This window comes from Muscardinus avellanarius (assembly GCF_963383645.1).
Source record: "Muscardinus avellanarius genome assembly, chromosome: 10".
NCBI lineage: Eukaryota > Metazoa > Chordata > Mammalia > Rodentia > Gliridae > Muscardinus > Muscardinus avellanarius.
In genome coordinates, this window is record NC_137796.1 from 95,683,960 (window position 1) to 95,711,916 (window position 27,957).

Genomic DNA, 27,957 nt, shown 5'->3' on the forward strand with positions numbered 1-27,957 from the left:
TTACTTTCTATATCCGTCTTTATATCCATACTGGGTTAGCGTAGACACTATCATCACGGGAGCTAAAGACTGAGCAGATTTGGTAAACAAAGCATTGATGCCAAAAACCACTGAGGAAAGAGGCGATCTGGAAGATAAAAAGAGCATGGGTCTTTATTACACACACATTACATGTGTATGTATTTATACATGCAAGTATATAAGCATATATCTATGTATCAAGGTCCTTTTTATCTAATAATCTTCTCTTGGTCCTGAGTAAACAATAATAAAAGTAGCATAGCAAGCTGGGCGTGGTAGCGCACACTTGTAATCCCAGCATTAGGGAGGCTGACACAGGAGGATCATGGTTTGAGGCCAGCCTCAGCTACTTAGTGAGGCCCTCTGCAACTCAGTGAGACCCTGTTTCAAAATGAATAAAAAATAGGGCAGGGGGGGTAGCTCGGAGACCGAATGCCTCTGGGTTCCATCCCCAGACACGCAAAAATAAATAAATAAAAGAAGTAGCATAGCAATTATAAAATATTAACCCGTTATAAGGGTAGAAGCACTTAACTTTATTTATTTATTTATTTATTTATTTATTTATTTATTTATTTATTTATTTATTTTTTGGTGGTACTGGGGTTCCTGGAAGCCCTTCTACCTCCGGGATACACTCCTACCAGCTACACTCCCAGACCTATTTTTTAACATTTTTATGTGGAAACAGTCTCTTAAGCCAGCGAGGCTGGCTTCGAACCAGAGCAATCCTCCTGTCTCCGCCTCCCAAGCACTGGGATTACAAGCGTGCGCCACCACGCCCAGCCTAGCACTTAACTTTTTTTTTTTTTTTGGTGGTACTGGGGTTCCTGGAAGCCCTCCTTCCTCCGGGCTACACTCCCAGACCTATTTTATATTTTTGAAACAGGGTCTCTTACGCCAGCACGGCTGGCTTTGAACCTGCGCGATCCTCCTGTCTCCGCCTCCCAAGCCCGGGGATTACAAGCGTGCGCCACCACGCCCGGCTAGCACTTAACTTTTTATTTTTTTGTGGTAATAAGGATGGAACCCAGGCACATTCTACCTCTGAGCTACACGCCCTCCTCTATTTTTTATTCTATATTTTGAAACAGAGTCTCACTAAGTTGTGGAGAGCCTCACTAAGAAGCTGAGGCTGTCCGTGAACTGTGATCCCCCTGTCTCAGCCTCCCAAATGCTGGGATTACAAGTGTGAGCCACCACGCCCGGCTGTTTTGGGGATTACAAGTGTGTGCCACCACACCCAACTTTTTCTTGTTGTTTTGTTTTCTTTCTTTTTCCTTGATTTTAACTGAACTATATTTGTTCATCAATTTTTCTTTGTGTGTGTGTGTGTGTATGTGTGGTACTGGGGACGAAACCCAGGGGCATTCTACCTGTTAAATTGGGTCCTGCACTCATGTGACTTTGTGTCACATGACCTCTGCAGGGCAAGGGAGGGGCTGAAACCCCCGCGAGAATTGGGCATTCCCGCGAGTAAACCCTCATCTCGCGAGATGCATGCCTTTAAAAGGAGAGCCCGCGTCCTCAAGCTTCGGACAGGCGCGCGGGCCCCATGGTGCCTCGCCCTGATCCCCGGGAGAGCCGTGCCATTAAAACTTTACATGCCATGTGTACCGGACCTCTCTCGTGTTTTTCACACTCCGCCGTACTCACTTATTTTTATTTTACTCGCATTTAATTTTTTATTTTACTTATCATTTGGTGCCGAACCGGGAGAACTCTTGGGTCCCTCCCCATTTTTTTCTTTTTTTTTTCTTTTTTTCTCTTTTTCTTTTTACTCTCTTTTTGAGCCCCGGACTCTCCGACCCGCCAGCAGCTCGACTGTGAGGTCCCACACCAGCGCTCCGCTTGCAGGCGTTGCTCCCACCACTGCCGCCGCTGCCGCCCCGTGCCTGCGTGGACTACCTCCTGCACGGGCCAGGACCTCTGCCTGCCGCTTGGACCTCCTAAAACCGCCGTTCCCGCCTGCCCACGCCGCCCGCCGCTGGAATGGGACCGCGCCGCCCGCGGACTGCGCCACGCCGTGCGCCTATGTCTTCTCCGCGCCTGGCGTTGCTTAGACCCGCCTGCCGGGGCCGCCTGCCTCCTCCATCTAGGCGGCCGCCACTCTGCTAAACAGCCCCCAGCCCGCCAAGTCCAGCCCGCGCTCCAGCTGGTTCCTCCACTTGGACTCGCGCCCTGGCGCCCTTCACCCTGTGCCTGCCCACCCCAGCTGCCTGGGCCTGGCCATTCCGGAGTCGGCGGCCATCTTTCCGGCCCGAGCCAGGCAGCTTGGCACTTGCTCTGCCTGCCAACCGCCTGCGCGGGCCAGGACCTCTGCCTGCCGCTTGTACCTCCTAAAGCACCGTTCCAGCTTGGTTCTCCAGTCACCGCCGGGACCTCTGGCCGGTTTGCCCCACCCGCCCCGAGCCAGGCTCACTGGCGGTGCTCCTCGGGGCCCAGCCTCAGCGTCTGGCGTGTGCCTGGAAGCCATTTTGTCTCCACGCCGCGGGCCCGGCAAGCCATGCCGCCTGCGCACCCCCACTGATCCCACCTGCGCCAGCCGCCAGTGCCGTCCACACCAGCCACCGGCATCCGCGCGCCCTGGCTCCACCGCGCCCCCAGCAGCTTCTCAGCGCTTCTGTCACAGCCAGCGCTGGCCGACATCACTATACTCCGGTAAACTGCCTCCTTCCCTTGGTTAGCGGGTTCCGGACTTGGGTCTTCCGGTCCACTGGGACCTTAAAATCCAAGCGCTTGGTGACCCATTGTCCCATGGTCCACTGGGACCACGCTGCGGATGACCAGGTCATCCTCCGGTTTTGAGAAGGAATGAAGACGTTCTTCCCTATCTCTTAACCTCTGTTTCCGAACGATTGAGCAGGGAAATGGGGGACGCCCATTTCCTGTTCTTCGTTTCCGCCCGCGAACCAATTATGGGGAGTCGAACCTTTATACTAGCAGATGCCCTGAGAGCCTGTCTGCCTTGATACGAGTTGGGAAAAAGGTTGCGGTGGCCCAGGAATAGTTAGGAACTTTTATAAGCGGTCTGGTATCCTTCCAAATGCTCTCCCCCATCAGCTTCCATTTATTTTCCCGCCAGCTGCCATTTTGTGATGGCGCATAGTCACTGCCTGGTGATGTCACAGTCGCCATCTTGGTCCGCGCCAGACTGCAATTTTGCTGGGCGGCCCGCGTGGGCGCGCCCTAGGTGCTGTGGGAAACGCCGGGGCTGGGGCGACACCCTCTGCCCGTGGGGAGTCTGCGTTGCCATTCTTGCCGGACACCAGCCCCGGGACGCGCTCTTTGTGAGTATAGGTCCGTCACAGCTGACAGAACCTTAACATAGCATCTAAGTTTTAATTCCAGAGAGAATCAGGCGGAAATGGAGCATACACTCCGACTTTGCCAAAAAGCAGATCCCTGGTAGCTGCCCTTTGGCTGGCGGTGGCGGCTCAGCCCCCTGGAGCGACACCTAGGTGTGGAGGACTGCAACAACAACTACCTCCAGGAGCCTGCCTCAAGTGGGGTAAAGCCACACCTACCAATCAGACTGCTCGGCGTGTGGCCAGGAGGGCCACTGGAACAGTGCCCTTGGAAAAGGGTGAGCCCCAGGTGCCTCAACACAGGGGGAGCACCTTTCCAGACCAGGCCCCGCCGCTGGCCCTACTCAGCCTGGCTGAAGACTGATGGCTCCTGGATCCCTCAACCTCCATCCTCTTTGCCAGCTCAGGGTAGCTCTCCAGGTACTGAGTAAGCCAGTCTCCTTTTTGGTCGCCTGCTCAATCTCATGATTTGTTTTTTTCTTTAATAGCCCTTGCCTGTTCAAGCCTCCTCAAGCGCACATCACTAAGCTGTCCAGGGTAACCTCCAATTCGCACTGCAGCTATGCACCCACCTGCACCCCCTTCTGGGGGACTGGACTCCCTACTCCTCCCGGCCTGGGGCCCCTGACGACGCCCCTTGACAGCAGGAAGAAGCTAGAGGGTCCAACGTCATCCATTATCCCTACCATCAAAAGGCCGGAATGTTAAGTTGGGTCCTGCACTCATGTGACTTTGTGTCACATGACCTCTGCAGGGCAAGGGAGGGGCTGAAACCCCCGCGAGAATTGGGCATTCCCGCGAGTAAACCCTCATCTCGCGAGATGCATGCCTTTAAAAGGAGAGCCCGCGTCCTCAAGCTTCGGACAGGCGCGCAGGCCCCACAGTGCCTCGCCCTGATCCCCGGGAGAGCCGTGCCATTAAAACTTTACATGCCATGTGTACCGGACCTCTCTCGTGTTTTTCACACTCCGCCGTACTCACTTATTTTTATTTTACTCGCATTTAATTTTTTATTTTACTTATCACTACCTCCAAGCTACACCCCCTGCCCTATTTTTTATTCTTTATTTTGAAACAGGGTCTCACTGAGTTGCAAAGAGCCTCACTAAGTAGCTGAGGCTGTCCGCGAACCGCCATCCTCCTGTCTCAGCCTCTCAAGTTCCACGACACCGGCTCAGCAGGTATGATTTAGAAGGAACAAAGATCAGGTAACCCGGAGAGGCTGCTGAGATGCTGGCTGTATTTGCATCCCTGGCATTTCCCACATCGCCTGACAAGTGGGCAGCAATCAGTAAGCATTTGTTAAATCAACATCGCCTACCACCCAAGGCTGCTGGGAGATGTGTGTGAGTAAACAGCCATCTGGTGCTCGTGCACACTAGCATTGCAAAAATGTTGGAGACCTCCTCTTTCCAACTGTTTGAAACATTTTATTTATTTGTAATCCACCTCACTCAAGAGAATTTAGGGATAAGGATATATAGTTTGGTGGTGGAGCATGTACTTAGCATGAGCATGACCCTGGGTTCAACCCCCAACAAAAACATACAAACAAAAAGAATTTGAAAATGATTAGAGGTGCGCAACATAGACTGAAGTTGTTGCTTTAAAACTAATGAAAGGCCAAGCATGGTGGCGCATGCTTGTAATCCCAGTACTCGGGAGGCTGAGACAGGAGGATTGCACAAATTCGAAGCCAGCCTCAGCTACTTAATGAGGCGCTCAGCAACTGAGACCCTATTTCTAAATAAAATATAAAATAGGTCTGAGAGTATAGCTCAGAGGTAGAATGCCCCTGGGTTCCATTCCCAGTACTACAAAAAAAAAAAAAAAAAAAAAAGCTACTAAAAATGTGCCTTGTCTTAAAATGATCCATTCCTCTTTTTTTTTTTTTTTTTTTTTTTTTTGGTGGTACTGGGGTTCCTGGAAACCCTTTTACCTCCGAGCTACACTCCCAGACCCATTTTATACTTTTTTATTTGGAAACAGGGTCTCTTAAGCCAGAGAGGCTGGCTTTGAACCTATGTGATCCTCCTGTCTTCGCCTCCCAAGCACGGGGATTACAAGCGTGTGCCACCACGCACGGCAACTCATTCCTCTTTAACTCTTTAATTTATAAAGTACAGGTCAGCTGGGCGTGGTGGCACTCACTTGTAATCCCCGCGTTTGAGAGGCTGAGACAGGAGGATCTCACAGGTTCAAAACCAGCCTCAGCTACTTAGTGAGGCTCTCAGCAACTTAGTGAGACCCTGTTTCCAAATAAAATATAAAAAATAGGTCTGGGAGTATAGCCCAGAGGTAGAAAGCCTCTGGGTTCCACCCCCAGTACCACACAAAAAAATAAATAAATAAAATAAAGTACATGTCAGAAAATGGTATACACTAAAAAACAAAAACTGTTATCATTCACTTAGATTTTTTTAAGTAAGAGAAGATGAACCTTGATTTTTTTTTTTTCTTTTAGCGGGTCTGGGGAAAATTGACCAGAGGCATTTGACCTCTGAGCTACATCCCCTGCCCAATTTTTTATTCTTTATTTTGAAACAGGGTCTCATGAAGTTGCAGAGGGCCTCACTAAATAGCTGAGGCTGTCGGTGAACCACGATCCGCCAGTCTCAGCCTCCCAAATGCTGGGATTACAAGTGTGCACCACCATGTCCGGCCAGGCTTGATTTTTTTATAATGTGCTTTCATTGGTACATTATAGCCTCACATCATAATGTAATCATGTTGACAATGACATACATACATAGCACTTGGCTCCCCCTGCCGTCTCCCCATTTCCCCCCTTCCCAGTACAGAGGACTGAGGTTGACGTTGGTATATTCACATAGGGACACATAGTCAATGGTAGTATTTCCATTAATAAAGCTGGTCTGAACTTTGATTTTTAAAATTGCAGCTTTCCGACAGTCACAGGGCAAAGGCCACTTCGCCTCCCTGGCTGGTGTGCATGGCAGTACATAGAACACAGAGCTCACTGAGACTTCAGTCCACTTCTGAGTGTTAACTCTTCTATAGCACTGGCTATCGGAACCTGAGGGATAGAAACCAGATGCCCTCTCCAAAGTGGGGGAAAGCTTGGCATGGTGGCACACATCTGAAATCCCAGTACTTGGCAGCTGAGACGGAATGATCACAGGTTCAGAGTCAGCCTCAGCAACTTAAGCAAGTCCCTCAGGAGCTTAGAGAGATACTGTTTCATAACAAAAATAAATAAATAAATAAATAAATAAACAAACAGTTGGAGGTATAGCTCAGAAGCAGAATGCCCTGGGTTTTTTGTTTGTTTGTTTGTTTGGTTGTTTGGTTGGTTTTGGTGGTACTGGGGTTCTGGAAGCCCTTCTACCTCCGGGCTGCACTCCCAGAAATATTTTTTTATTTTTGGAAACAGGGTCTCTTAAGCCAGCACTGCTGGCTTCGATCCTGCGCGATCCTCCTGTCTCCACCTCCCAAGCGCAGGGATTACAAGCGTGTGCCACCATGCCCGGCAGAATGCCCTGGGTTTAATTCCCAGTATCACACACACACACACACACACACACACACACACACACACACACACACACACGTGCAGAAAAGTTGCCCAGAGCAAACAAATAGAAATATCCTAAACCGGGGTTTATTTTATTTCAAAATAAAGAATAAAAAATAGGGCTGGAGTTGCAGCTTGGAGGTAGAATGGCCCTGGGGTCCATCTTCAATACAGCAAAAAAGAAAGAAAGAAAGAAAGAAAGAAAGAAAGAAAGAAAGAAAGAAAGAAAGAAAGAAAGAAAGAAAGAAAGAAAGAAAGAGAAAGATCCTATATGATATTCTGTTCCCTAATTCCAACGATGCTGCTCTGTTCATCTCTTAGGCATGTGATTAATATTGTTAATGTAAGTGGTAGATGGTGATTTTGAGCGGTCCTGCTTGCATCTATCATTTTCGTAGCTAATATATGAATAAATATACTCACTTCCTATTGTACTTCAGTAAATCGGCATCAACCATATCAGCCAGTGGCAGGTTAAATAAGCAAAAAGTAGCTTGCAGAATCACCCTAGAAGACAATTTAAATATTGTACACATATGAACATTTTATAACTAAGAAGGCACAGATTTTGCTTTTTAAAGCACATCAGCCCGGCGTGGTGGCGCACGCTTGTAATCCCAGCATTCGGGATGCTGAGACAGGAGGTTCACAGTTTGCGGACAGCCTCAGCTACATAGTGAGGACCTTCACAACCCAGTGCGTCACCATACCCGGATTGTTTGTTTGTTTGTTTGTTTGTTTTGAAACAGGGTTTCATAGGTTCCCGAGAGTCTTTGTAAATTGCTAAGGCTGGCAGGGCATGGTGGCAAACGCTTGTAATCCCAGTATTTGGGAGGCTGAGACAGGAGGATCATGGTTTGCTGCCAGCCTCAGCTACTTAATGAGGCCCTGTGTAATTCCGTGAGACCCTGTTTCAAAATAAAGAATTAAAAAATAGGGCTGGGGGTGTAGCTCGGAGGTAGAATGTCCCTGGGTTCCATCTCCAGTACCTCAGAAAAATTAAAAATTAAATAATTGCTAAGGTTGGGCTGGTCTTAACCCTGGGATCCTCCTGTCTCAGCCTCCAAGTATTGGGACTACAGACATGCACCACTGTACTCAGCCACTTAGAATCATTATTTTTTTTATTATTTATTTCTTTTATTTTTCTGTGTGTGGTACTGGGGATGGGACCCAGAGGTATTCTACCTCTGAGGTATACCTCTAGCCCTATTTTTTATTCTTTATTTTGAAACAGGGTCTTACTGAGTTGCAGTGGGCCTCACTAAGTAGCTGAGGCTGTCCATGAACCGCAATCCTCCAGTCTCAGCCTCCCAAATGCTGGGATTATAAACTTGCATCACCACGCCCAGCTGATAAGAATATTTAAATTAAGAACTAGAAATATGCACATGACTCTTTTCATTTATCTCTTCATCTTCTTTCCTTTTTTTTTCTTTTTTCTTTCTTTCTTTCTTTTTTTTTTTTTTTTTTTTTTTTTTTGCAGTACTTGGGATGTAACCCAGGGCATTCTACCAACAAACTATACCCCCAACCCCCTGCATTTTTTTGTGTGTGTGGTACTAGGGTTGAACCCAGGGGCATTTTACCTCTAAACTACACCCCAGCCCTATTTTTTTTAATTCTTTGTTTGGAAAATCGGTCTCACTAGGTTTCTGAGACCCTCACTAAGTAGCTGAGGCTGGCCTAGAACCTGCACGATCTTCCTGTCTTAGCCTCCCAATTCTGGGATTACTAGCTCAGAGGTAGAATGCCCCTAGGTTCCGCCCCCAGTACCGCAAAAAATAAATAAATAAATAAATAAATAAATAAATAAATAAATAAATAAATAAATAAATGGAACTTAAGCCAGGTGTGGTGTTGCATGCTTGTAATCCCAGCACTTGGGAGGCTGAAACAGGAGGATCACACAGGTTCTAAGCCAGCCTCAGCTACTTTGTGAGGCTCTCAGCAACTTAGTGAGACCCTGTTTCCAAATAAAGTATAATATAGGTCTGGGAATATAGCCCATAGATAGAAAAGCCCATGGGTTCCACCCCCAGAACCACACACACAAAAAAAGAATTAAAAAAAATAGGGCAGGGGATGTAGCTCGGAGGTCGAATGCCCCTGGGTTCCATCCTCAGACCTGCAAATAAAATAAAATAAAATAAAATAAAATAAAATAAAATAAAATAAAATAAAATAAAATAAAAACAAGCTTTTAACAAGCAGTTTGGTAGGAAGGTGTAGGGCCCCAGCCTACACACAATTTTTGTTTTTTGTTTTTGTTTTTGTTTTTTTGGTGGCTGGGGATGGAACCCTTCTACCTCTGGGCTACACTCCCAGACCTATTTTGTATTTTTATTTGTAAACAGGGTCTCTTAAGCCAGCAAGGCTGGCTTCCAACCTGCGCGATCCTCCTGTCTCTGCCTCCCAAGCGCAGGGATTCCAAGCGTGCGCCACCACACCCGGCATAGACAGGAATCTTAAACGCGGTTCATGCAAAGATGTGTCACTGGGTAAATGGCAATACCATCATCATTAAGAAATTAGAACTGGCATTGACTTACATCATAGTAGTTATATAAAGAGCCAAACAGTAGTAGTATTCCTCTCCTAACACTAACATGACAGTGGAGGCCGTTGCTTCTAGGTAAAAAGAAATTAAGATAATCTTGTAGTAGCCAAATCTCTTCAGCCAGGACTGGCAGATGAGGACAAGGAGCTGAAATGGAAACAGGGGACATGGTGTTAAGAAGGAACCCATCCCTCCTCCGGTTTACTCCTGCTGACGACAAACCTTCTCATTACAAGGAAATTTACTTCTGAACTACAGTATCAGTTGGAACACACAACTAATACTATCTTGGTAAGGGATGCTTTTATCTATTAACATGAAAAGATGACCATGGGTAGTAATATTCAATATATAGCTAAGAAACCACTACTCTTTTCCAAAAAAAAACACAAACAAACCAGGAAATGGTTTCCTAATTTATTTTCACATTAACATAATAGAGATCTTACAAAAACTGGTCATATAAAAATCAATCACAGGCTGGGCGTGGTGGCGCACGCTTGTAATCCCCGTGCTTGGGAGGCGGAGACAGGAGGATCGCGCAGGTTCGAAGCCAGCCGCGCTGGCTTAAGAGACCCGGTTTCCAAATAAAAATATAAAAAATTGGTGTCTGGGAGTGTGGCCCGGAGGTTAGAAGGGTTTCTAGGAACCCCAGTACCACCAAAAAAAAAAAAAAAAAAAAATCAATCACAGTCAAGCCAGGCGTGGTGGTGCACATTTGTAATCTCTGTGCTTGGGAGGCTGAGACAGGAGGATTGCACAGGTTCCAAGCCATCCTCAGCTACTTAGTGAGGCTCTCAGCATCTTAGTAAGACCCTGTTTCCAAATAAAGTATTAAAAAAAAATAGGTCTGGGATTGTAGCCCAGAGGTAGAAAGCCTCTTGATTCCACCCCCAGTACCACCAAAAAAAAAAAAAAAAAAAAATCAATCACAAGCTGGGCATGGTGGCACAGGCTTGTAATCCCAGCATTCAGGAGGCTGAGACCAGAGGATCACAGTTCACAGAGACAGCCTCAGCTCCTAAGTGAGGCCCTCCATAACTTAGTGAGACCCTGTTTCAAAATAAAGAATAAAAAAAATAGGACAGGAGGGTGTAGCTTGGAGGTCGCATGCCCCTGGGTTCCATCCCCAGACCCACAAAAAACAAACAAACAAAAAATATCAATCACAGCCAGGCATGGTGGCGCATGCTTGTAATCCCAGTGCTTGGGAGGCTGAGACAGGAGGATTGCACAGGTTCGAAGCCAGCCTCATCTACTTAGTGAGGCTCTCAGCAACTTAGTGAGACCCTGCTTCCAAATAAAATATAAAATAGGGCTGGGAGTATAGCCTGGAGGTAGAAAGCCCCTGGGTTCCATCCCCAGAACCTCAAAAACAAAACAACAAATCAATCCCAGCCGGGCATGGTGGCTCACACCTGTAATCCCAGTACTTGGGAGGCTGAGACAGAAGGATGACAGGTTCGAAGCCAGTCTCAGCAACTTAGTTAGGCTCTCAGTAACTTAGTGAGACCCTGTTTCCAAATGAAAAGTGAAATAGATCTGGAGTTGTAGCCCAGAGATAGAAGGCCCCTGGATACCTATACCAATAAACAGTACCTATACCAATACCCGAGTACCAACAAACAAATAGCGATTGCTTAGAAACAAACAGTATTCCTTTAGAGTAAAATGGAAGGTTAGACTCAAATATAAAATAAACCTATTAGGGGTAAGGCTCAGAATTCTCATAGCGTGGTACAGTAGACAAAACATATACTTGTTGAATCAATAAATAGAAATCTAATTTGGGCATGGTGGTACATGCCTGTAATCCCAGTATTTAAGAGACCGAGACCAGAGGATAGCCAGGTTTGAGGCCAGCTTTAGCAATTTAGGAAGACCCTGTTTGAAAATAAAAGATGAAATAGGGCTGGAGGTGTAGCTCAGAAGTAGAATGCTACTGAGTTTAATCTCCAGGACAAGAGGGGAAAAAATAGAAATCTCTGTATTTCTTACTGTGATATAAATTAAATGTAAATCAGGGCCCTGTTTTATTCTGTGTGTGTGTGTGTGTGTGTGTGTGTGTGTGTGTGTGTGTGTGTATGGTACTAGGGATAGAACCCAGGGGCATTCTACCTCCGAGCTATGCCCAACTCTGTAGCTCAGAGTTAGAAGGCCCCTGGGTTTCATCCCCAGCACTGAAAAAATAAAATAAAATAAAATAAAAAATAGAGCTATGGGCATAGCCTTATTTTTTTATTCTTTATTTTGAAACAGGGTCTCATTGAGTTGCAAAGGGCCTCACTCAAGTAGCTGAGGCTGTCCTCGAACCATGATCCACCTGTCTCAGCCTCCCAAATGCTGGGATTACAAGTGTGTGTGCACCACCAAGCCTGGTTTCCCAGGCCATTTTCTTTCCTTTATTAAAAAAAAAAAAAAAAAAAAAAAAAGCGCCGGGCGTGGTGGCATATGCTTGTAATCCCCCGCTCTTGGGAGGTGGAGACAGGAGGATCTCGCAGGTTCGAAGCCAGCCGCGCTGGCTTAAGAGACCCTGTTTCCAAATAAAAATATAAAATAGGTCTGGGAGTGTAGCCTGGAGGTAGAAGGGCTTCCAGGAATCCCAGTACCACCAAAAAAAAAAAAAAAAAAAAAAAAAAAAGCCAAAAAGTGGACAACTCAAAGGTCCATTGATAGACAAAAGTATAGTATAGCTAAACACTTGAATATTATTTAGTCATAAAAAGGAATGTGCCAGGGTTTGAACATGGTTTGTTCCTTCCAAAACTCATGTTGGACTTTAATTCCCATTGTAAGGTTTTAAGAGGGTAGGAAGTTCTACTACGGTGTTATTTTTTTGTTCTGTTCTGTTTTTGTTTTTTTTTTTGTTTTTTGTTTTTTTCTTTTGGTACTGGGGATGGAACACAGGGGCATTCTACCTCAAGCTACACCCTCAGCCCTATTTTTTTATTATTTTCTTTCTTTCTTTTTTTTTTTTTTTTTTTTTTTGTGGTACTGGGGGTGGAACCCAGGGTTTTTTTTTTTTTTGTTTTTGTTTTTTTAACCACCAGACTATACTCCCAGACCTATTTTTATACTTTATTTGGAAACAGGGTCTCACTACGTAGCTGAGAGCCTCACTTAGTAGCTGAGGCTGGCTTAGAACTTATGTGATCCTCCTGTCTCAGCCTCCCAAGCACTGGGATTACAAGTGTGCACCACCAGGCCCAGCTTCAATATTCTTTATTTTGAAACAGAGTCTCACTGAGTTGCAAAGAGCCTCGCCTCAGTAAATAGCTGAGGCTGTCTGCCAGCCTAGATCCTTCCTGTCTCAGCCTCCCAAATGCTGGGATTACAAGCATAAGCCACCATGTCCAGTGCTTAAGATGGGGTTTTTATGGGGATAATTTTTGTGTGTGTGTGTGGCACTGGGGGTGGAACCCAGAGGCTTTCTAATTCCGGGCTATACTCCCAGATCTACTTTATACTTTATTTGGAACAGGGTCTCACTAGGTTGCTGAGAGCCTCACTAAGTAGTTGAGGCTGGCTTTGAACCTGTGGGATCCTCCTGTCTCAGCCTCCTAAGCGTGGAGATTACAAGCTTGCGCCACCATGCTCGGCTTTTTTTTTTTTTTTTTTTTTTTTCAGGGAAGGTTGGTACTGGAGATTGAACCCAGAGACATTTTACCTCCAAGCTACACCCAGCCTGTTTTTTTCTTTTTAATTTCCTATTTACAAACAGGGTCTCACTAGGTTGCTGAGAGCCTCGCTAAGTTTCCAAGATTGACTTTGAACCTGCAATCCTCCAGTCTCAGCCTCCCAAGCACTGGGATTACAAGCATGCACCTCCACACCCAGTCCAACTATGATGTTTTGAGGTAGGGCTTCTGGGTAGTGATTAAAATTAGATAAGTTCATAGGCGTGGAACCTCAGTGGCTGAATCCTAGAGGGAGAGAGACCAGAACATATATACAAGCTTGATCTCCTGTCTTCTGGCCACGTGATGGCCTGTGCCAGCTAGGAACTGCCAGCAAAAGGCCATCACTAGATGTAGTCCCTGGCTGAGGCTATCCTCAAACCTGTGAACCTTCTCTCTCAGCTACCAAGTACTAGGATTACAGGCATGGATCATCATGCCTGGCAAACAAATTTATTTATTTATTTATTTATTTATTTATTTATTTATTTATTTGCGGTATTGGAGATGGAACCCAGGGGCATTCAACCTCTGAGCTACACACCCAGCCCTATTTTTTATTTTGAAACAGGGTCTCACTGAGTTGCAAAGGGCCTCACTAAGTTGCTGAGGCTGTCCGCGAACCACAATCCTTCTGTCTCAGCCTCCAGAATGCTGGGACTATAATCGTGCACCATCGTGCCCATCTCAATTTTTTTTTTTTTTTTTTGTGGTACTGGCATTCTTGGAAACCCTTCTACCTCCAGGCTACACTCCCAGACCTATTTTATATGTTTTTAAATTTGGAAACAGGGTCTCTTAAGCCAGCAAGGCTGGCTTCGAACCTGTGCAATCCTCCTGTCTCCACCTCCCAAGCGCAGGAATTACAAGCGTGTGCCACCATGCCCAGCTCTCAAAAATTTTTTTAAAGAGCAGAAAAAGGACAAGAAGGATATCTCCCCTGCAGCTTGTTCTAAGGATTACATAACAATATGTGTGCAATCTGTTTGGCATAGTTCACGGTACATGGCAAGCACTAGCACTTGATAACTGTGAGTTATCATTATTATGATATAAACAGGACTATAGAGACCTTGAGCTAACAGCAGAAAGTCAAATTCTATCCTACGTGCATTGCTTAAGAAATTGTGGCAAGCCGGGCGTGGTGGTTCATGCTTGTAATCCCAGCATTTGGGAGGCTGAGACATGAGGATCCGCGTTCACGGATATTCTCAACTAGTTAGTGAGGCTCTTTGCAACTCAGTGAGACCCTGTTTCAAAATAAAAAATAAAAAAAATAAAGCTGGGAGTGTGACTCAGAGGTAGAATGCCCCTGGGTTCCATCCCCAGTACCGCACACACACAAAAATTATGGCAATACTTAAAACATTTTATTTGAGTTGAGGGGGGCACTAGGGATTGAATTCAGAGGCATTCTATCTCTGAGATATACTCCCAACCCTTCTGTATTTTCAAACTGTCTCACTAAATTGCTGAAGCTGGTCTCCAGCCTGTGCCTAAGTACTGGGATTACAGGAATGGCATGAGTCACCACGCCCAGCTGAAAGAAGTGTAGAACTACTTCTTTCTCAAATGGTTTAAATTCTTTTGAAAGTTGGCAAACAGTAAAAACTAGGCTCTCTAGAATAACTATTCTTTATTTCCCAAAGAGTATAAGTAATAGTTTTACTTACTATGTGCTTAATGAAAATAAGCGAGACCCGTATCATAGGCAAGGTTAAGTCATATTTTTAGTGCACATATTTAGGTGAAGGGGAGCGATATCAGTCTTCCAAATAATAAACACCATGCCAGTATATTTTTTAAAGGAGGACATGCCCTCTCTAAAAATAGTCATGACCATGGAATTTTAATAAAGCTCTGGAATTCTGGGATTCTGGCTTTTAGCCAATCTGGCTTCATAAATTCTTAAGTCAAATGCCTCTTCCTCCATGTAATGGCCACAGAAATCTTAAATGCCCAAGTAAAACTCAACTACACACTCATAGGAAGTCATTCGTTTTCTTCCTAGCTCTGTTGAGGCTTCAACAACAACAACAAAAACAACAAAAGGCACAGGGAGCCGGGCGTGGTGGCGCACACTTCTAATCCCAGCACTTAGGAGGCTGAGACAGGAGGATCACAGGTTCGCGGACAGCCTCAGCAACTTAGTGAGGCCCTTTGCAACTCCATTTCCAAATAAGAGAATAAAATAGACTGGAGGTGTAGCTTGGAGTAGAATGCCCCTGGGTTCAATTTCCAGTCTCTCTCTCTCTCTCTCTCTCTCTCTCTCTCTCTCTCACACACACACACACACACACACACACACACACACACACAGAGAGAGCTAAAATATTCACAATATACTGTTGCGTGGCCCTCACTGGGCTCTTTTTATTCTTTCATTGTTTTTTTTCTATTATTTTTCTACTGAATCTTGTATAACATCTGAAGCTCTACATCTTTGGGTTTCTAAATAAGTATATATCGCCGGGTGTGGTGGCGCACGCTTGCAATCCCAGCATTTGGGAGGCTGAGACCAGAGGATCCCTGTTCGCGGACAGCCTCAGCTACCTCTGCAACTCAGTGAGAGCCGGTTTCAAAATAAAGAATAAAAAATAGGGCAGGGTCTTGTAGCTCGGAGGTCGAGTGCACCTGGGTTCCATCCCCAGACCTCAAAAATAAATAAATATATGTCATTTTCTCAAACTATTTTTTTTTTTTTAGCAGTACTGGGGATGAAACCCAGGGGCATTTGACCTCCAAGCTACACCCCCTGCCCTGTTTATTATTCTTTATTTTGAAACCAGGTCTCACTAAATTGTGGAAGGCCTCACTAAGTAGCTGAGGCTGTCCGGAAACTGGCAATCCTCCGGTCTCAGCCTCCCAAATGCTGGGATTACAAGCGTGTGCCACCACGCCCGGCTTTGAAATTTCATTTTGAGACAGAGTCTAAGTTGCCCAGGCTGAGCACAAACTTGCAATCCTTCTGGATCGGCCTCCTGAGTGGCTGGGATTATAGGTGTGTGCCACTGTGCCTGGCTTAAGGTTAACTTTTCATCTTTATAGGAAAATATATAAAGTATGGTCACATACCTGTGGGCAAATAAAGGCTACCCCGTACATGACGCTCTTTACTGAAGAAGAAAGAACATTCTCAGGAATCAGATGATCTGCAAAGATTATCGTGAAGTTGTTGAAAAAGGTTAAATTGAAGACTTGGAAAAAACTCATTGTCAGGAAAAGGTACAGGTTTTTCTGGGATAAGATTTGACTCATAAATAAGATGACAGAGGTCCTGGTGAACTCCTCTTCACTTTCCGAGAGTGAGCTCTCCTCTGACCTTCTTTTGGAGTCGAAATGTCTCACGTGGTACATGCCACTGTAAAGGCTGGCGGCCGCCAGGAAGGCAGTGATGACCGCAGAGGCCTGAAAGTTGGTCAGGACTTCCAAGTTATCAGAGATGAGGCCACAGAAGAGGATGCTGGTGGAGCCCACTAGGGATGCCACTTGGTTCAGTTTAATCAGCTGAAGCCGACTTTCAGGTCTAGTGAAAGTCTCTGCAAACAACCGAAACTGGGCTTGCTGCACGCAGGTGAGTGCGCTATCAAAAAGACACAATGACACTGTCATCTGCAGCCCACTCAGCCAGTCGCCTTCTTCATAGGATTTCCACGGGAACCACGGAAGCAGGAAGGCGAATGCATATATAGGTCCTCGGTTTAACACAGACAGACGATGACCTATATAGCAGTCGGCCTTAAAGTTGATGCGAAAATACCAAACCAGGTCATTAAGAACATTCCAGATCATTAAAATTACCTAGGGAGAAAATATACAGGATTATTTCAATGTACTAGTGGTAGTAGTATAAACTTCTTTCTTTTTTTTCTTTTTTGCAGTTCTGGGGATGGAACCCAGGGGTATTCTACATCCAAGCGACACCCCAGCCCTCTTTTTTTCCTCTTTTTTATTCTTTAGTTTGAAACGGGGTGTCACTGAGTTGCAAAGGGCCTCACTAAGTACCTGAGGCTGTCCTCAAATCGCAATCCTCCTGTCTCGGCTTTCTAAATGCTGGGATTACAAGCGTGTGCCACCATGCCCGACTAAACTTCTATGTTCAGTATAAGATAAAAATGATGCTTGGATTTGTTTTTTACTTAGTCAAAGTATCTAAAGCTGGTAGTAAAGTTTAGCATAGTGGTGCACACTGGTAATCCCAGAATTTGGGAGGCTAAGACAAGAGGATCAAGGTTCAAGGCCAGCCTCAGCTACTTAGGCCCTTTGCAACTCAGTGAGACCCTGTTTCAAAATAAGGAATGAAAAATAGGGCTGGGGGTGTAGCTTGGAGGTAGAATGCCCCTGAGTTCCATCCCCAGTGCTGCATAAATAAGTCAATAAATAAATAAATAAATAAATAAATAAAGCTGGCAACAAAAAAGTTCACTGTGAACTGAGCACAATGGTGCATGACAGGAATCCCAGGAGGATTGCAGGTTTGAGGACAGCTTCAGCAGGTAGTGAGACTTTTATCAATCTAGCAAGATACTGCTTCAAAATAAAAATAAAATAGGGCTGGGTTTAACTCAGAGTGTTCAAATGTCCCTCGGTTCAATCCCCAGTAGTGCGTGCGCACACGTGCACACACACACACACGCACCAAAAAAAGTCACCATGTTCAGAAACTGCTGAAATATATTAATAATAATAACAGCTGCTGGGCACAATGCATGCTTGTAATCCCAGCATTTGGGAGGCTGAGACAGGAGGATTGTGGTTCATGGAGAGACTCAGCTACTTAGTGAGGTCTTTTGCAACTCGGTGAGACCCTGTTTCAAAATAAAGAATAACCAGGCATGGTGGCACATGCTTGTAATCCCCGCGCTTGGGAGGCTGAGACAGGAGGATTGCACAGGTTCGAAGCCAGTCTCATTTACTTAGTGAGGCTCTCAGCAACTTAGAGAGACCCTGTTTCTAAATAAAATATAAAATAGGTCTTGGAGTATAACCCGGAGGTAGAAAGCCCCTGGGTTCTGCCCCCAGTACCAGAAAGAAAGAAAGAAAGAAAGAAGAAAAGAAAGAATAAAAAAAATAGGGCTGGGGTGTAGCTCAGAGCTAGAATGCCCCTGGGTTCAATCCTCAGTACTGCAATAATGATAATTAATAATAATAATAATAATAATAATAACAACAACAACAGCTAATGCTACTCAAAAGTCATGTGCATTTACTTTGTGTTCAGGTTTTATACAAGTGTTCATATATATTACTTTATCAAGTTCTTTAAACCGATCCTATAAGATAAGTACATTTTTTTTTTTGCGGGTCTGGGGATGGAACCCAGGGGCATTCTACCTCCGAACTACACCCCCTGCCCTATTTTTTATTCTTTATTTTGAAACCAGGTCTCACTGAGTTGCAGAGGACCTCACTAAGTAGCTGAGGCTGTCTACGAACCACCATCCTCCAGGTCTCAGCCTCCTGAATGCTGGGATTACAAGCATGTGCCACCACGCCCGGCTTGACAAGTACTATTATTAATCCAAACTTAAAAAGGAGGAAACTAAGGGCCAGAGGAGATCAGAAACTTGTCTAGATAATAAACACCAGAACCAGGGGTTGAATCCACCCAAGTTTGTGCTCACAATCACTACGTTAGACTGTCCTTAACCCTGGCACAGGAAACCATGCCTTCTTGCAAGGAATGATGACCCATTTGCCACAAGGTAGAGTTTTACATAATTTCAACAGAAAAGGCTAAAATATCGATGTATACCAACTCAAAATGGATGTAGAAAAAGTATGGTGTTGCTCACAGTATATGAGTAGCATTATAAAACATAAGGATTTTAAACCTATGAATTATATCCATTTGTCAGTTCCTTTCAAGAAAAAGAACATGTTAGTTATAATACCCGATTGTTTGGCTTAAGTCAATTTTCCAGACGAACCTTGCTTTTATATTTTTTTTCTTTTCTTTTCTTTTCTTTGTGTGGTGCTAAGTATTGAACCCAGGGGCATTTTACCTCTGAGCTACCACCTCAGCTTGATTATTTATTTGTTTGTTTGTTTGTTTATTTATTTGCAGGTCTTGGGATGGGACCTGGGACATTCGACCTCTGCATTACATTCCCTGCCCTACTTTTTATTCTTTATTTTGAAACAGGGTCTCACTAAATTGCAGAGGGCCTAAGTAGCTGAGGCTGTCCGTGAACCGCGATTCCTCCTGTCTCAGTCTCCCAAACGCTGGGATTACAGTTTGTGCCACCATGCCCAGTTTTTTGCTTTTATATTTTTAAATGACAAGGTCTCTCTGTGTGTGTGTGTGTGTGTGTGTGTGTGTGTGTGTGTGTGTGTGTGTTATTGATTGAAGCCAGGAGCATTTTGCTTCTGAGCTATACTCCAGCCCTATTTTTTTTTTTTTTTTTTTTTTTGCAGAATTGGGGATGGAACCTAGAGGCCTTTTATCTCCGGGCTATACTCCCAGACCTATTTTATATTTTATTTGGAAACAGGGTCTCACTAAGTAGCTGAGGCTGGCTCGGAACCTGTACGATTTTCCTGTCTCAGCCTGCCAAGCACTGGTATTACAAGCATGTTCCACCACTCCTGGTTATTTTTATTTTTATTTTTTTGCGGGTCTGGGGGTGGAACCCAGGGGCATTCGACCTCCGAGCTACACCCCCTGCCCAATTTTTTATTCTTTCTTTCTTTATATTTTATTTATTTATTTTGGTGGTACTGGGGTTCCTGGAAGCCCTTCTACCTCCGGGCTACACTCCCAGACCTATTTTATATTTTTATTTGGAAACAGGGTTTCTTAAGCCAGCCAGGCTGGCTTCTAACCAGCGTGATCCTCCTGTCTCTGCCTCCCAAGCGCAGGGATTACAAGGGTGCCCACCATGCCAGGCTTATTCTTTATTTTGAAACAAGGTTTCACTGAGTTGTAGAGGGCCTCACTAAGTATCTGAGGCTGTCTGCCAACAGCGATCCTCCGGTCTCAGCCTCCCAAATGCTGGGATTACAAGCATGCGCCACTACACTTGACCTTATTTTTATTTTGAAATAAGGTCTTATTTGGTTGATGAGAGTCTTACTACCTGCTAATGGTGTCCTCAAACCTGCAATCCTCCTGTCTTGGCCTCCCAAGTACTGGGATTACAGTCGTGTTCCACCACACCAGACTTAAATGAAAAGGTTTTTTTTTTTTTTTTTTTTTTTTTGGTGGTACTGGGTTCCTGGAAGCCCTTCTACCTCCGGGCTACACTCCCAGACCTATTTTTACATTTTTATTTGGAAAGAGGATCTCCCAAGCCAGCGCTCACATCTGGCTTCGAACCTGCGCGGTCCTCCTGTCTCTGCCTCCCAAGCGCGGGGATTACAAGTGTGCGCCACCACGCCCGGCCTTAAATGAAAAGGTTTTTAATAATCTCTCTTTGTAGTAAGATGTGGCAGTGCACTCTTGTAATCCCAGTGCTCGGGAGGCTGAGACAGGAGGAGAGTAGGTTCGCTGCCAGCCTCAGCTGCTTAGTGAGGTTTGCCACAATTTAGTAAGACCCTATTTCAAAATAAAAAATAAAATCGGGCTGGAGGTGTAGTTCAGAGGAAGAATGTGTATGGGTTTAATCCCCAATATTGAAAAAAAAAAAAGAAAAAGTCCTCAGAGAACAGAGAACCTTGGACATTGAGAGTTTTCTTGATAATTCTTTCAGCTGTGTGAAGAATTAACTCTTTGGTAAACAATAAAAATAACAAAATTTTTTATTTTTTTATTTTTTTGGTGGTACTGGGGTAGAACCCAGAGGCTTTTTACCTCCAGGCTATACTCCCAGCCCTAAATATATTTTTTTTAATTTTTTATTTGGAAACAGGGTCTCACTAAGTTGCTGAGAGCCTCACTAAGTAGCTGAGGCTGGCTTCGAACCTGTGCGATCCTCCTGTCTCAGCCTCCCGAGTGTGGGGATTACAAGCGTGCGCCACCATGCCTGGCTTAAAAATAACAAAATTTGAGGAAGGAGCAACTCTGTTGTACAGGAAAGGACAGTGAAGACTCTATCTCACCAGGGCTTGAAAGAAGGACACTTTTGAGACCTGGTATATTTGTAAAAAAAGCTTCATACAGTAGAAACTGAAGACAAAATTTGGCATTTTCATTCCTAATGTTATCAGCACATATGCCCCATCAGTGGATTTGAAATTTATAGAGGTCATTTTCACGAAGAAGGACTTTTCTTCCCTATGTTTAAAAAAAAAAGAAAAATGTTACAATTCATAGTTTGCATACCACAGTTGATAAATGATAAAATTCCATTGGACATTAGTTAATTTTAGGTAAGTAAGAGTCCCAAACTTCTAGCTGTAGATATGTCACCTGATTTAACACTTTTTTTTTTTTTTTTGCGGTACTAGGAAGGAACCCAGGGGCATTCTGCCTCTGAGCAACACCCCCAGACCTATTTTTGCATCCTTTATTTTGAAACAGGATCTCACTGAGTTGCAAAGGGCCTCACTAAGTAGCTTAGGCTGGCCGCAAACCACAATTCTCTTGTCTCAGCCTCCCAAAAGCTGGGATCAAAAGCGTGTGCCACCAAGCCTGGCTCCAGCCAGCTTGGTGGTGGTACTGGGGTTCCTGAAAAACCTTCTACCTCTGGGCTACAATCCCAGACCTAGTTTATACTTTTATTTGGAAACAGTGTCTCTTAAACCAGCAAGTCTGGCTTCGAACCTGTGCAATCCTCCTGTCTCCGCCTCCCAAGCATGGGGATAACAAGCGTGTGCCACCACGCCTGGCCTTTTACACTTTATTTTTAAACAGGGTCTCACTAAATTGCAAAGAGCCTCACTAAGTAGCTGAGGCTGACTGCAAACCTACAATCCTCCTGTCTCAGCCTCCCAAGTACTGGGATTACAAGTGTGCATCACCACACCAGGCTTATTTTTTAACATGCTTAGGTAGTAGTCAAGGAGATATGTTTATGCTCTGTTATTCTTCCTACCTGGGAGGGGACAACAGAAAAAGTACAGTGAAGTGACAGCCTTTTGATAAAGTCAGAGAGAAGGAAGAGACCTGGCAAGGCATGCATTTAAAGAGTTATTCGTGATCTTCACCTGATGGGCTATGCAGCTCTGATCCCAAGGATATCTAAGAGACATACAGAAATAACACATTCAGATTCTTTCTCTGATGTAGATGCCCCTCTCAAATCTAGCCTGTCACCTTACCCTTTGGTCTGTACAACTGGAAGACAGTGAAAGGTAACTGTGCAGGAAGTAGGCATAGATTCATCTTCCCCCAACACCCACCAAATACTGGGAATCAGACCCACGGGCACTCCACCCCTGAGCTTCATACCCAGCTCTTATATATATTTATATATACATATACATATATATATATATATATATATATATATATATATATATATATATATATTTTTTTTTTTTTTTTTTTTTTGCGAGTCTGGAGATGGAACCCAGGGGCATTCGATCTCCAAGCTACACTCCCTGCCCTATTTTTTATTCTTTATTTTGAAACAGGGTCTCACTGAGTTGCAGAGGGCCTCACTAAGCAACTGAGGCTGTCCACGAACCCCAATCCTCCAGTCTCAGCCTCCCGAATGCTGGGATTACAAGTATGCTCCACCATGCCCAGTTCTTGTTTTTTTTTTTATTTTATTTTGAAACAGGGTCTAAATTCATCTTTTGTGTGTGTGCTTGTATGTGTGTGGGGGGGATGTTATACTGGGAATGAAACCCAGGGGGCTATAACACCAGCTTTATTTTATTTTTTATTTGGAAACAGGGTCTCATTAAAGTTACGGACGGCCTCTCTAAGTAGCTGAGGCTGTCCGTGAACCTGCAATCCTTCTATTTCAGCCTCCCAAGTACTGGAATTACAAGCATGCACCCCACCATACCTGGCTCCTCCTGCCCTTTTTATTTGTTTTGAGATAGGGTGTCGCTAGGTCTTTGGGAGTCTCATTAAATTGCTGAGGCTGGTCTCAAACCTGCAATCTTCCTCCCAGCTTCCCAAATACTGGGATTACACATATGCATCACTGTGCCCAGCCCTTTTAAGAGAAGGCCGTGTTCTTGCAGTTTTATCCTTGGCTTACTAGAATAGTTGGCCAGGTCTCCACAATGTTACTAAATCAGAAAACAAATACTGCCGCCAGGGGTGGTGGCGCACGCTTGTAATCCCAGCATTCGGGAGGCTGAGCCTGGAGGATCGCAGTTCACAGACAGCCTCAGCTACTACTTAGTGAGGCCCTTTGCAATTTAGTGAGACCCTGTTTCAAAATAAAGAATAAAAAATAGGGCAGGGGGGTATAGTTCAGAGGCTGAATGCCCCTGGGTTCCATCCCCAGACCCGCAAAAAAAAAAAAAAAAAAAGAAAAGAAAAAAGAAAACAAATACTCACATAACTTGAGGGATGTTCCTTGCTTGAATAATCCTTGAGTCTCTGTTCTAGTTTTGGAGACCCAGGAACAGAATTAAGCAGGCACTTTAATCTATATTGCCCAATTTCTAGGGAAAGAGAGAGAGCAATGTATTTATTTATTTACTTATGGTGGGGTCTGGGGATGGAACCCCGAGGCATTTGACCTCCCAGCTATAACCTCTGCCCTATTTTTTTATTCTTTATTTTGAAACAGGGTCTAAGTTACGGAGGGCCTCACTAAGTAGCTGAGGCTGTCCGCGAACCGCGATCCTCCGGTCTCAGCCTCCCGAATGCCGGGACGACACGGGTGCACCAGCACGCCCTGCGAGAGAGAGCAGTTAGAAAGGGGAAGCCAGACATTTGGCCCAAATGATCAGATTATTTGTCCTAATAATAATTGGTCCTAACCCCCCCCCCCAAGACCAAGAATGATTCGAAGCCTTGTGCATACTGAGCATTGTGCATAGACTAAACAATGTTTCCTATAGGCGAGGGATGCAGCTCAGCGAGAGTGAGTGCTCCTCTCACATGCGGGAGGTCAAAGGCTGGATCCTGAGTGCAACAACAAGGAAAAAGCAGTTTTTGCCCATATGTGTATTGTATTCTTTTTTTTTTTTTTTTTTTGGTGGCACTGGGGTTCCTGGAAGCCCTTCTACCTCCGGGCTACACTCCCAGACCTATTTTATATGTTTTATTTGGAAACAGGGTCTCTTAAGCCAGGGCGGCTGTATTCTTCAAATGTTTGTTGAGAGCTGGGCGTGGTGGCACAGGCTTGTTAATCCCAGCAGTTGGGAGGCTGAAACAAGGAGGATCGCAGTTCGAGGACAGCCTCAGCTACTTAGTGAGGCCCTTTGCAACTCAGTGAGACCCTGTTTCAAAATAAAGAATAAAAAATAGAGCTGGGAGAGCCGGGCGTGGTGGCGCATGCTTGTAATCCCAGCATTTGGGAGGCTGAGACCCGGAATATCGCGGTTCGCGGACAGCCTCAGCTACTTAGTGAGACCCTCTGCAACTCAGTGAGACCTGGTTTCAAAATAAAGAATAAAAAATAGGGCAGGGGGTGTAGCTCAGAGGTAGAATGCCCCTGGGTTCCATCCCCAGACCCGCCCCCCCCCAAAAAAAAATAGAGCTGGGAGTGTAGCTCAGAAGTAGAATGCCCCTGGGTTCTACCCCTAGTACCACACACACACAAAAATGTTTGTTGATTCAAATGGAAATGATAAAACACAAATCTGACTTTTTCATCATTATGCAGTTCTCAAGCACTTAAAAAATGATGCAAGTTCTACAGTATCAAGTGATCAGCCAACATTTTTGGTGTCTTTGTGTGTGTGTGGGTCTGGGGATGAAACCCAGGGGCATTCAACCTTTGAGCTACACCCCCTGGCCCTATTTTTTTTTTTTTGAAACAGGGTCTCACTAAGTAGCAGAGGCTGTCTGTGAACTGTGATTCTCTGGTCTCAGCCTCCTGAATGCTGGGATTACAAGCGTGTGTCACCACGCCTGGCTCATTTGGGGCTTTACTCAGAGCCGGGCATGGTGGCACATGCTTGTAATCCCAGCATTCCGGAGGCTGAGACAGGAGGATTGTGGTTTGTGGATAGCCTCAGCTACTTAGTGAGGCCCTTTGCAACTCAGTGAGACTCTGTTTCAAAATAAAGAATAAAGCCAGGTGTGGTGGTGCAGGCTTGTAATCCCCGTGCTTGGGAGGCTGAGACAGGAGGATTGCGCAGGTTCGAAGCCAGCCTCAACTACTTAGTGAGGCTCTCAGCAATTTAGTGAGACCCTGTTTCCAAATAAATTATAAAATAAGGCTGAGGGTATAGCCCAGAAACAGAAAGAACTGGGCTCCACCCCCCAGTATCACAAAAATAAAAAATAAACAAAATAAAGAATAAAAAATAGGGCTGGGAGTGTAGTTCAGAGGTAGAATGCCCCTGGGTTCCATCCCCAGTAACACACACACACACACACACACACACACACACACACACACACGGGGAAAAAAAAAAAAAAGGTCATTCTCAGGTTTGGAAAAGCTGGGAACTACTGACAACAACCTCACCCAGGTTACATACATTTAGCAAGGTGAGAATGAAGACAGGCTGGAGGTCACTTTGTTACCAAAAAAGAAAGCCAAAAACAAGGGACTAAGTAGAACCCAAAGTCAAGTCCAAATTTAGCCAACCCAAATCTAGGCATTTTTTTTTTCGTAGTTTTATTTCAGGCATGCTAAAACAAGAAGCAGACCACACCTTTGTTTTTGGTGGTACTGGAGATGGAACCCAGGGGCATTCTACCTCTGAGCTATACCCCAAGCCCTGGTTTTTTTTTTCTTCTTTATTTTAAAACAGAGTCTCACTGAATTGCAAAGGGCCTAAGTAGCTGAGGCTGTCCTCGAACAGCGATCCTCCTGTCTCAGCCCCCCAAATGCTGGGATTACAAGTGTGAACCACAACGCCCAGGCTTCCAGCCATAGTGTGTGTGTGTGTGTGTGTGTGTGTGTGTGTGTGTGTGTGTGTACTGGGGTGGAAACCAAGGACCTTCTACCTCTGGGCTACACCTCCAGACCTATTTTATACTTTATTTGGAAACAGGGTCTCAGTTGCTGAGAGCCTCACTAAGTAGCTGAGGCTGGCTTAGAACCTGTGCGATCCTCCTGTCTCAGCCTCCCAAGCGCAGGGATTACAAGCGTGCGCCACCACGCCCGGCTCCCAGCCCTATTTTTTAGTCTTTTTATTTCTTGAAACAGGGTCTCATTGAGTTGCAGAGGGCCTGAGGCTGTCTGCGAACCGCTATCCTCAGGTCTCAGCCTCCCGAATGCTGGGACGACAAGCGTGCGCCACCACGCCCGGCTACCACAGAGGGATTTATAATGTAACTCCAGCCCCTGCTCATCCCTCCCTTCAGGCAAACTTTTAACTCCTTCCCCTTTAGTTCTGAGAGCTCTCTCCTCGTGAGAGGGAATTATTGAATCATCAACTTAAGGTATTACCAACACACTGCAGGGATAGACGAGGAGGATTTAACTAACGTTACTGCTCTTTCCTCTCTCGGGTTTTCTGAAGGCTATTATAACCTTTTGTCCTAGAGATAATCTCTCAATAATATACTTCGACCTCTGTTGTGTATCAGCTGCGCCGTTACATGCTGGTGAACACACCTTCGGTCACCCTATTTAAGAGTCCCGATGTTTGTTAAGCGGTGGATGCTAAAAAGCTCAACCCCTCATCAGTATTAGTGTTACACTCAGTAAACACAGCCTGCACCGCCGGGCTGGCTGACCGTCAGGCGCTAGGGCTGAGCCTCTCTCTCGGTGCAATGTAATTCCCGCTTCCCGCTTGCTTATCTCGTGGTCTACGAACCTTAAAAAAAAAAAAAAAAAAAAAAAATCCTATGCAATATTCTTGCAATTTCCTTCCCCAAGAAGACGGCTTCCACCGCACCCTTCCCACCCGCGGACAGATTCTCAAGTGGGTCTGGCGCCCACCGTTTGAGAGGGAGTGAGCACAATTCCCACCGGCTTGGGAGGACAGGGTTCAGACGTGCCAGAGGAAACAACGAACACTCTAATGGCGTTTTCCTGCGCGCTAAAGTCCAGACCGACCCTGCGTCTCAATCTAAGAGTCAAGATAGGAAAAGGGCTGGGAGGGCCAGGGACTTGGGATCGCGGCTCCGTTTGGCACCAAGGAGCCCTCAGTAATCTCCCACTCCACAGAGGCCGGCGTCCTGGCCGCTCGGGCCCGCGCTGCTTGTCCGGTGACTGGCCGGCGGGCTGCACTCCCGCGGCGGACGCCTCCGCTCCCCGGAACCCTGAGGTCTCCCGCCAGAGAGAGACTCCGCGCAGGGGAGGGGGCGGGGCCTTCGGCCGCACCCCTTCACTCTTTCCCCGCCTTCTTTGTTTCTTCCGGAGCCTCCATTGGCTGGCTGCCCTCGGGGGGCGCCGCGGGCCTTTGGTGAGAAGCGATTGGGCCAGGCTGCTGCCGCTCTTCTGGCGGCTGGCTCGCGATTGGTCAAGACGCCGCCGGGGGTTTGAATCGTAGCCTCCGTCGGGGAGGGTTCTGCCAAAGTGCCACGTTGGGCCCGGCTGCGGCGCGCGGAGCCGGCTCGGGCGCCGGCCGGGGCTCTGCAGCCCGGGCGCCGGCCGTTGCGGCGGTTGGGCGGCGCGGGGCGCCGGGGTCGGCGCGCGCTGCGGGCCGCGGCGGCGGCGGCTGTGGGGCGGCGGCGCGTCCCGCCCGAGGGCGGCTCTGGCTGAGGGCGGCGGGGCCGGGGGACCGCCCGGGGCAGCGGCGGAGGCGGGGCGGCGGCGGGGGACGCTGCCCCCGGAGCCCCCGGCAGACATGCTGGCGGACAGCCTGGTGGAGGAGTTTGAGATGAAAGAGGACGAGCCGTGGTATGACCACCGGGACCTGCAGCAAGGTGAGGGCGAGGGCGGC

General features: G+C 46.0%; 2 protein-coding genes across 3 annotated transcripts in view; one reads left to right on the forward strand and one right to left on the reverse strand.

Annotated features, from left to right (window-relative positions):
* Positions 1 to 27,863, reverse strand: LOC308268821 (transmembrane protein 180-like; the record flags this gene model as incomplete). Its single annotated transcript, XM_080703925.1, has 7 exons — positions 1 to 127; positions 7,288 to 7,371; positions 9,417 to 9,571; positions 16,177 to 16,902; positions 21,142 to 21,316; positions 22,303 to 22,318; positions 27,233 to 27,863. The coding sequence occupies 7 exons, from the start codon at positions 27,861 to 27,863 to the stop codon at positions 1 to 3; spliced, it is 1,914 nt and encodes a 637-aa protein (XP_080560051.1).
* Positions 27,862 to 27,957, forward strand: part of CDR2 (cerebellar degeneration related protein 2) — a gene marked incomplete at both ends in the record, with an annotated part of 34,400 nt that continues 34,304 nt past the window's right edge. For both annotated transcript variants that reach the window (XM_080702892.1, XM_080702893.1), the window contains one exon: positions 27,862 to 27,940. In XM_080702892.1, the coding sequence (XP_080559018.1) occupies positions 27,862 to 27,940 (79 nt within the window). The remainder of the gene's footprint in view (positions 27,941 to 27,957) is intronic.